The sequence below is a fragment of the Triticum urartu genome, chromosome 5, assembly GCF_003073215.2.
Source record: "Triticum urartu cultivar G1812 chromosome 5, Tu2.1, whole genome shotgun sequence".
NCBI lineage: Eukaryota > Viridiplantae > Streptophyta > Magnoliopsida > Poales > Poaceae > Triticum > Triticum urartu.
In genome coordinates, this window is record NC_053026.1 from 244,822,717 (window position 1) to 244,833,186 (window position 10,470).

The 10,470-nt window shown below is 43.6% G+C and overlaps 1 protein-coding gene across 3 annotated transcripts; it reads left to right on the forward strand.

Annotated features, from left to right (window-relative positions):
- The first annotated feature begins 1,648 nt into the window (after positions 1 to 1,648).
- Positions 1,649 to 7,058, forward strand: LOC125508495 (MADS-box transcription factor 13-like). Of its 3 annotated transcripts, none has more exons than XM_048673223.1 (8): positions 1,649 to 1,818; positions 2,835 to 3,047; positions 5,145 to 5,229; positions 5,822 to 5,886; positions 5,962 to 6,061; positions 6,310 to 6,351; positions 6,468 to 6,509; positions 6,595 to 7,058. In XM_048673223.1, exons 2-8 carry the CDS (start codon positions 2,866 to 2,868, stop codon positions 6,847 to 6,849), a joined length of 771 nt encoding a protein of 256 aa, XP_048529180.1. In that variant the 5' UTR covers positions 1,649 to 1,818; positions 2,835 to 2,865; the 3' UTR covers positions 6,850 to 7,058. The 3 variants fall into 3 exon arrangements, with proteins under 3 accessions (XP_048529180.1, XP_048529181.1, XP_048529182.1); XM_048673224.1 differs by lacking the exon at positions 1,649 to 1,818 and adding an exon at positions 1,830 to 1,966; XM_048673225.1 differs by lacking the exon at positions 1,649 to 1,818 and adding an exon at positions 2,014 to 2,451.
- The last annotated feature ends 3,412 nt before the right edge of the window (positions 7,059 to 10,470 follow it).

Here is a 10,470-nt window from a genome sequence, read left to right on the forward strand (position 1 = left end):
CATGCTCAGAACGCTCTAATCCACGGATCCGTTGTTTACGTAAAAAGTTTACCACAGACACAGTGTTTTCTGCTAAAATTTTGAAAGTGCGTGTTTTGTGTAAACCTACCCCTCGATTTGGTATTTTGGCGCAGTTAACTCATTTTGCAGCTGTGCAGCACATAAGCGTTGCTTTTGCACTGGCTCCAGCCTCACATGCATGGACGTACATAGTGGGAGTGACGTGTGTGATGCCGTCCAGTGCATCGATGAACCATCAAGTAGAAAGAAGATATTGGCGTGAGAAAAGTTTATTAGCTTAGCACAAATCCGGCGACCTGCCTCGCGGTGAGGATCAGGTCCTGCTCACCTAAACTCGGCAACGCGACATTGACCCCTGACCGCCCACTGCGTTGTCGTCTCTCTCTCTCACTAAATATCAGAGTTTTATGATGAGAGATGGCCATACTTACAAAATATTAAAAAAATAGTAACTGCAAATTGCCAGGTTATTCAAATTAAAGCTCGATCAAAAACAATAGCATGCAGTTTTTTTTTTTTTGCGGGTGAACAATAGCATGCAGTTAGCTGCAGTCAATGCTTAGCACCGGAAAGGGAGAGGGAGAAAAGAACAAGGGCCGGCCGGGTTTGGAATTTGGTATCGATTGCATTGACTCGAGTGATCGCCGGAGTACATGCATGTGACTCACACAGATGCATGCCATGCCTTGCTATGGTCACATGTACAGCTGGTACACTTGGATGATATGATGATATACTAATAAGTAGGAACTTGCATGTGAACTGTGGCAGGCAATTGGAACTATGAACTGCGCCATGTACACAACTAGATGATGGATGCCTAGCATATAGACAGACGGTTGCGTGAGTTGAATATATAGGAGTTGTACGTACTGGCGAGCTATTTTGTGTTAGGGCTGGAGACAGTGTTATATGCACGGGCCGGCGTATGTTTTTGTGTGCATGCATCTCCTTTGTGCAACTTGTACGTACCTCCTTGCCAACATAAAACAGAAGAATTATTAATTCCGAGTCGTCCACACCCATGTCAAATTTAATTTATCAGACTAATTAATTGCAATTTTTTTCTCTCAGACGTATGTATATCCTTGGGAGCAAATTAATGTAAATTAACAAATCTAATTCACATGCAATAATGGGATATATCATAGGGGCCTAATTTAGTTACCTAACAGAATTATGGAACTAGCAGCTAATTAAGTATACACGTACTGCACTTCCCAAGACTGGGCACACAAGTGTTGAACAAAGACGACAGGTTATTTTCAATTGAACTCTCCATGACAACTTCACATGCATATATACATGGAACGATCGATCTGCCCATAGTTAGTTCGTGTCTTCTTAACTAATTACTTGCACATAACTAATTCGGCCAATTAATTCTAGACCAAATAGCTCGACAACATGTACATACAGAGAAAAGAGAGGGGACACGTCCATGATCAAGTAAAGTATTCCATATTAATAAAGAGAGATCTCTAAATTAAGGAACATCCATAAACGGGTAAGCAAGGTAAGAAAGGCCTCGGCCGGCAAGCGAGAAATGCATTTCGGTGCAACAGTGCAAGTGGCGGTCTCAGCATCTTGCCGTCCTTTAATACCCTGCCTTCCCTGGGCTCCTATCAACTCGTCTCTTACTTTACCTCCTGGAGGAAAACCCAACTGGAGCCCCTCCTTTTTCTGCCTTCGGCTTGGGTCCTATATTATAAACCAAAGGGAGGAAGGACAGCTATAGCTAGCTGCATCAGAGAGCTCCATACCTAGTCGATCGTCTGCTCTCTTCTGCCTAGCTAGGTTTACCCTCCTTGTATCCATGCTCGTATTTCGTTAGGATCTGCTGCTCATGTATATGTCTGCAGTTTACATCGATCTTGTTGCTTTGTTTATATGTTGTGTCTCTTTGAGGAAATCGATCCATCTCACCCTTTCTCTTCTTCTGCTAGTACGTCTCTTCTTCTTTGATGCTTTTCTTTTCTTTTCTTAGAACGGATGATTTCCCCTCCCGTTCTTTCTTGCCATCTAGACTTTGGATTCGTTCACGGCCGCCGGTGCCTATCTTGTTGTTTCGTTTTGGAAGGCTTGGTTGGTTTACTTGTACAGCGTTCAATCTCTTCCTAGCTAGCTAGATAGATCTTTCATCTTGCACGGTAACATGCTACAAGACACGCGCCAATGTTTCTTCTAAGCAGCCACAGTACTTTGTTAAGAGAGATCGTAGCAACTTTTGGTTGCTTTGTTTTGGGAATACAAAAACGATCTTGCTATCAGATTTAGTTTCTTCTCAACCAAAAATAAAAAGATTTACTTTCTTCTTTTTCCCTTCGAGGAATGAAACTGCAGAGATAAATTGCTTTTGCGTGGAGCTGTTAATTCCATCCCAGCCCAGCAGCTGCGAACTGGTTCTAAAGCGATCTACTTCTTGCTTTGGTGGGTTATTTCATTTCGAGAGACAGATCGAGAAGAAGAAAGCTTTTATTACCTTTGCTAGATCTTATGTCGCCATGATTTCTTCTCAAAACAAAAGGACTTGCATCCGTCGAATCATGGGATCGAATCACCCTTTTTACTCATCTGCAAATTTGGTCGTCCATCAGTCAAATCATGGAATTGTTTTTCTCCGGCCGTTTTCCAGTTTTCTTTGCAAGCTAGGCCCGCCAATCGATCCCTTATCTTGTTCCTTGTTCATCCCTTTCATATGCCTTCCTTTTACCTTTTTGTTAGATCCATCACAGCATTTGCATATATATATATATATATATTTGCGTTCGTGTAAACTTTTGCTGAATCTTCGATATCTGCGTATTTGGCAGAGTTCCGGGCTGAGACTAAGAAGAGGTCGAGATGGGGAGGGGAAGGATTGAGATCAAGAGGATCGAGAACACGACTAGCCGGCAGGTGACCTTCTGCAAGCGCCGGAACGGGCTCCTCAAAAAGGCCTACGAGCTCTCCGTCCTGTGCGACGCCGAGGTGGCGCTCATCGTCTTCTCCAGCCGCGGCCGCCTCTACGAGTACTCCAACAACAGGTCTGTGTGTACGTCTACAGCTCCAGCCTAGATGTAGCTAAGCTTGGTGATGAATTCATGTGTTCCCTGATTTCTAGGTACATATATGTCATTTCATGATCAGCTCAACTAGGCTTAGGTCTTGCCGCTGATTGCTTCTGTGCAAGACGTACTATATAGCAGCGGCTGTTTTTTTTTCTTGTAAGAAGTATTAATACAAGGCTGCTGGTCGCTTCTGTAGTTTTCAGATCGTTCAGGTCTTGGAATATTTTAGAGAAATTCGTGTTTTGGTGGTATATGTAGTTTATTTAATTTTAGACTGGCCATGGTTATTTAATTAGTATTATATAGAGTTGAATAACATATATATGAGGTCAAAATAGGCCAATGTACTACCCAAAATCAATTTAGGGTAGTAATATACTCAACATTCATTTTGCCAAGAAGCCTTTTATTTTTAACAACCCATGTTAGATAACTTAAGAAAACCTTGTTAATTAGATTTTCTAATCTAAGCTCACCCATGGACAATGTGCGCGAGTGGTGGCCGTCGATCGCGCCGGCGCCTTAGGTCATCGATAGTGTCAATGTGTGGACGCGTGAAACTGTGTCCGCCTAGTTTGTAATTGAATATAGTCATTATCCTTATTAATACAAAAGGCACGCAATTCTCCTGTGTGGTTTTAAAAAAAATCACTTTGATAGCACTTTTCTACAACCAGGTGTAATTACACGTACTGACGTGTGTGTTTCATATGTTCTAGGTAGTATCTATCATATAGGAGTGTATGCATGCGTAGTATGCAGTATATAAGAATATTTAGGTAATATATAATACGATTTGTTTGATAGTATATACCATGTATAGTTTTAGCATACACCTTTTTACGTAAAATAGTACCGAAACCAAGAGAATCTTTCTGCCACTGTATTTGTGTCGTACGTGCAGCAGACATTTTCTTGTATAGCGAGAACTCTTATATCCATTAACTCACATGTTTTTTAATTCAACTCTTATATTCATTAAGTCACCTGTTTTGAATTTATGTCATGCAATTAGATAAAGATGAAAATTTTGGATCTCATATTTTGATGTTTATGTACACTAAAGAAATGCAACCATGATTTGATCTTACTGCATTTCTATATATTGTCCTATAAAAACTACTATTTTGTCACCAAAATTCATGCATGCTGCTAGCTGTTTATGTCTCAATTTTATTTATTTTGTATGCATGTTAACCAAGTGACATAGATCAGATATTTTTTATTTTTTATTCTCTACAAAGAAGGAAGTAGGAACCTTTAAAAAACTGAATGACATGTTCTAAAGATACCCTGCCAAAAAAATGTGCTAATTAATTAAAGATATAATGTGAGATTTACCAATGTCTGTCATATATATACACACTCTGTACCAAATAATAATTAATATGCATTGGCACTCTCCTGCTCTCTCACTGACACGCACTTGACACAAAAGACACACAAGTACGTAGGCATATATGTCATGTTTTGTCATTACATAAATATTTCTCCACATGCACATCATATCAGTCCGGCCGGGCAACAGCCAGAACTGAAGGGACCTTGCATGTAAACGTACGGTCGTACCTCGTCCTAAAGCTAGCTGCCTACCTGCCTAGAGTTTCCTCTTCCTCGATCGCTTCCCAGTCCCTGGTCATCCTCCCAAGTCCCCAACCATACGTGCATGCATGAAGCTAAGCTAGTCATTGTGTTATCTCAGTTAGTCTCGTCGATTGACATGCATGCACATCAACAACTAGCTTGCACCAACTAAGAAACTGAGCGTCTTCCCCTAGCTTGCTGTGCCAGCTTGCTCCTTGTCGAGTCCTCGTTGCAAAGGCTGCGTCGATACTGTTCAATGTATGCCTCTCTGCATTTCATTCCCTTCTTGTGTACACGTTTGAGCGCATATATGTATGTACACACTCTTTTGCCAAACTTTATGCTTAAGTAACCGAAAGAAACTATTGAGGGCTTTGTGTTTTCTTTCTGTATGTCTTGTGAACACTATCACATCTGTTGCACACATGCATCAAACTAGGTCATTGATGAGTGCTTGCCTGTCTCTCCTCCCTTGTTTATCAACTGCAGTGTCAAGGCTACAATTGACAGGTACAAGAAGGCACATGCTTGTGGCTCAACCTCTGGGGTACCTCTCATAGAAGTCAATGCTCAGGTAATTAGCTCATTAGAACCATATCCATATGCATGTGATTAAATTAATTTTCTTGATAACCAGCTAAGGGTCTAGACTCTAGATCGATCAGTGGCTACTTGCACTAAATTCGTCAGCTTGTAAGTATACATGAAATGAACTGACACTTGAGAGCCACACATGGATCAAAGATGGCCATGATTTAAATCTTTAGGACCGAACCACCAAAGCAAATCCATATATGTACCTAACGGGGATCAGATAGCAGTCATGTCTACAATTCCTATACATGATTATGTTTCTGTGTGTGCATGCGTGCATGTCTGTCTGTCTCTGAATATATACTACAGTATATACTACTCCTATATAGGTAAGCATGCATATATACCCGCGTACGTACATTTGCAGTTACTGGTACATCGTCTAGGATCAGCACATCTAACTGAAAACAGAACAGTAAGTAAAGCCACAGCACTGGTAAAACATCCAAATCATGGGCTGGAGCTTGGTTTTTCTAACTCAATTGGAATGGGATGACGTGGATATTAATTAGCGAATGTGATAGACAGCTCACTCTCTTTGTTTTTCTTGATATAATCTATTATTTCTGAAGCAATACTACCAGCAAGAAGCTGCAAAGCTGCGCCACCAGATCCAGATGCTGCAAAGCACTAACAAGTAAGATCAGACTGCACATGCTTGCATGTACACATTTTCCCCCCATCGTGTAACCAATTCTTATCTTCTATAAAGGCACTTGGTTGGTGATTCTGTTGGGAACCTGTCACTCAAGGAGCTGAAGCAACTCGAAAGCCGGCTTGAGAAAGGCATTGCGAAGATCAGGGCCAGGAAGGTATATTTGAAACTTTGATCAACTTCCCTCCGATTTTGCACTCTTTCATCAAAGTTTGGCATCCAGCAGTACCGTACCTTCACATAGTACTAGTGTATATAGCGTCCACTAATAAATTGTACAGTAGTGTTTTTACAAGGCATATAAATATGAGTAGTTCTTGAGTTTCTTATATCATTGTTATACTCCTAGATCCATAAATTATTTACTTATAAATGTTGATCCTTCTCTGTGCGTTCATGTCTCAGAATGAGCTCCTATCTTCTGAGATCAACTACATGGTCAAAAGGGTACGTAATGTATACTACTGTATGGGTTGTTCTACAGGCTTCCTTTAGCTAATTAACCAATCTTGGCTTTATTATACGTCTTGCATTTAATACATATATTCTCATCACCATTGTAGGAGATAGAGCTTCAGAGTGACAACATTGATCTCAGAACCAAGGTACAGAAGCTATAAATCAACTTCGATGGTTCCAAATTAATTAAGCTATAACTACTGTCCACGTTATACATGGTCTGGTGACCAGATTGCGGAGGAGGACCAGCGGATGCAGCAGGTGACTATCGCCAGGCCCTCGGCGGCGCCGGAGCTGAACCCTTTCACCGCACTGGACATGAAGTGCTTCTTCCCTGCCAACCTCTTCGAGGCGGCGGTGCAAGCGCACGCGCAGGCACAGGCTCAGGCTCAGGCTCAGGCTCATGCTCAGGCCTCGCTTCAGCTGAACCTAGGCTACCAGCAGCTTGCTCCACCGGGCGCGGGCGATGTGGCTCATCAGTTCTAGTAAACCTGCAGGAGCTCTTGCTTGACTACACACACTGCAATAAAACTGGAAAGTGGTCGGCAGTGTTATCAGTACTCAACTGTTCCGGTCAAACCGTCTGGCTAAGATATATGTGTGCCAAGTTTTATTGTCCCAAGTACCTCTAAATTTGCCGCTGGTGTAGAACCAAATTTCTGAGAATTACTCACGTATATTCTGACGAATTGCTACACAATTGTTCTTTGATCAGAGTAAAACCTATTGATTAATAATTACTTTTTTCTTTTTCTTTTTTATGAAAAGGAGGTCGAAGCATCCAAGGATCCACACAACTATTTTTATTATATTATTTAATGAAGTCTTATAAAGCAAATACACGGATCAACTTAATGCCACCTTCCTCGCTACCTGTCGCTACACCCACAACCATCTTTTCATCAAGGAGACCTCGCACCAACGCACATTATCTGATCCAGTGGTCTCACCAAGTGATGAGGACATCAATATCATTGTTACACCCACACCCCCTGCTGTCATACACACTGGACCAATCACTAGAGCTCGCGCATGCTAATTGAATTACCAGGTACTTTCATTTCCTGGTAACAATTTTAATGTTCATGAGAATATGATGCTGCCTAAATTAGATACATTTGTCTTGATTACTAATGAAGGGCCTAGCATGGACAAGAGGGATGAACACTGAAGAAGAAACAAGCATGGAGATGAAGACGCGCGCGAAGGGAACGAGAACGACGTTTCTAGTGCAGATTTCAGTACTTTGAAGCCTCCTTGATGGCATACAAGGACATGGACGAAATATACAGGATGCATTGTCATAAATAAAGTCCATAGCTTATAATAGGTGTGGCGTCACCTTATTTTTTGGGCCAGACCCATGTAATTTTGGAATACTTGAGTATATGCTATTTTTTTAATCCGTATGTGTGGGGAAACAAGAGTTAGGGTTGGTTTCGGACCCCTGCTCCAAGGGGTCACGAAGTTTCCCCCATCTTCCTCCATATATACAGCCCTTAGGGCGTGTTGACGCTCAAAAGTGGCACGATCATAAAGCAGCATGCCGGGGCGAAAACCTTGCTAGGGTAAAATCTTGCCGGTGTGAAAGCTTGCCGGTGTAAAGGCTTGCCGGCGTGGAAAGCTTGCCGGCACAGAAAGATCATCCGGTGTGGAAGCTTGCCGGTGTGAAATCTTGCCGGGGGAGAAACCTTGTCAGGGAGGAACCCTTGCCGGAGTACAAACCTTGCCGGTGTGATAGCTTGCCGGGTAGAAACATTGCCGGTGTGGACAGCTTACTCGGATGAAAAACTTGCCGGGTTGGAGGCTGTGATAGTCAATCGAACGAGAAGTTGAAGATGGGCTCAAAAGATTATTCATATGATCTCGGATGGAAAAATGTTCTACACGGAAGTTGTGCGCCTCGTCGAAACGATCGATTTTGATATAAAGATCGTCCCAATCCGAGGTCGTATGCGAAAGTTAGAACAATCGGAGTGCAGCCCTGTCACGAGGCGAGATGTGGCGCGCCTTACCAGACGCATGTCTGATGGGTAGCACGAGGGAACAGGTGTTTTGCGCGAGCGATTTGACCCTCAAGATGACCTCTGATCAAAAAACGTTCAACATGAAAACTGTTCGTCTTGTCGAAACGGTCAAGATTGCTTTTAGGCTCATTTTCATCCGAAGTCGTTTACCACCTCAAAAATTACCCGCAAGGTGCAGCCAATTTAAACCGAACAGTTTTGGAAAGTTCGGACAAAACCAATCCGAATTTGACTAGTATTTTGGACGTGAATCCAAGCCTTTTCCTTGCACGGGAAGTCCAGCCGCCTCTTATATACCTAAGGGGTGACGGCCAATTGAACAACAGCAATCGAACCAATCAATCTATTACACTTTTGTGTTCATCTATCTTTATCCCCTACCCTTGTATCTTTCTTTCTCGTTATTCGTTCGTTCTTCACATTGGAGGGCAGCGATCCACGAGGCTCTAGGGGCGAGCGAATCGACCTAGGGCAGCCCATAGCCGTCGCACTCCCTGACGGGGTCCCTCCCGGGCGTGTGGGGTTTCGGGTCTTCAAAAGCGCCCGCTGACTGTCTTGCGTATCGTGTTGTCGGTCGGGTCTCCTTCGACGTGAGCTGCGGTGCATCACCCCCGGCGTCGAGGGTATACGTGACGTGTTCGTACACCGCAGCGGAGTCACCAGAGATTCTGGGTTCGTTCCCCAACGGAGTCGCCAAAAAGTGTGTTGACATACGAACACGTCACGTGTACCCTCGATGCCGGGGATGATGCACCACAGCTCATGTCGAAGGAGACCTGACCGACAGCGCGATACGCAAGACAGTCAGCGGGCGCTTTTGAAGACCCGAAACCCCACACGCCCGGGAGGGACCCCGTCAGGGAGTGCGGCGGCTATGGGCTGCCCTAGGTCGATTCGCTCGTCCCTAGAGCCTCGTGGATCGCTGCCCTCCAATGCGAAGAACGAACGAATAACGAGAAAGAAAGATACAAGGGTAGGGGATAAAGATAGATGAACACAAAAGTGTAATAGATTGATTGGTTTGATTGGTGTTGTTCAATCGGCCATCACCCCTTAGGTATATAAGAGGCGGCTGGACTTCCCGTGCAAGGAAAAGGCTTGGATTCACGTCCAAAATACTAGTCAAATTCGGATTGGTTTTGTCCGAACTTTCCAAAACTGTTCGGTTTAAACTGGCTGCACCTTGCGGGTAATTTTTTGAGGTGGTAAACGACCTCAGATGAAAATGAGCCTAAAAGCAATCTTGACCGTTTCGACAAGACGAACAACTTTCATGTTGAACGTTTTTTGATCAGAGGTCATCTTGAGGGACAAATCGCTCGCGCAAAACACTTGTTCCCTCGCGCTACCCATTAGACATGCGTCTGGTAGGGCGCGCCACATCTCGCCTCGTGACAGGGCTGCACTCTGATTGTTCTAACTTTCGCATACGACCTCGGTTGGGACGATCTTTATATCAAAATCGATCGTTTCAACGAGACGCACAACTTCCGTGTAGAACATTTTTCCATCCGAGATCATATGAATAATCTTTTGAGCCCATCTTCAACTTCTCGTTCGATTGACTATCACAGCCTCCAACCCGGCAAGTTTTCCATCCGAGTAAGCTTTCCACACTGGCAATGTTTCTACCCGGCAAGCTTTCACACCGGCAAGGTTCCACTCCGGCAAGGTTTGTACTCCGGCAAGGGTTCGTCCCTGACAAGGTTTCTCCCCCGGCAAGATTTCACACCGGCAAGCTTCCACACCGGCGATCTTTCTATGCCGGCAAGCTTTCCACGCCGGCAAGCCTTTACACCGGCAAGCTTTCACACCGGCAAGATTTTACCCCGGCAAGGTTTTCGCCCCGGCATGCTGCTTTATGATCGTGCCACTTTTGAGCGTCAATAGGGCGTCGTTTAGACTTTGGGTTTTGTTTAGTATAAAAGTTCGTCATAGCTGTAACTTTGCGTACTTCATTTGTGTTCAACGACCAGACTAAGGCGTCTCCGAACCCCACCTTCATTAATAGAGTTTTCCTCTTATATTTGGAATATCCATATTGCAATTTTAGTTTCTTGTTTGTTCTTCGTTTGCATGC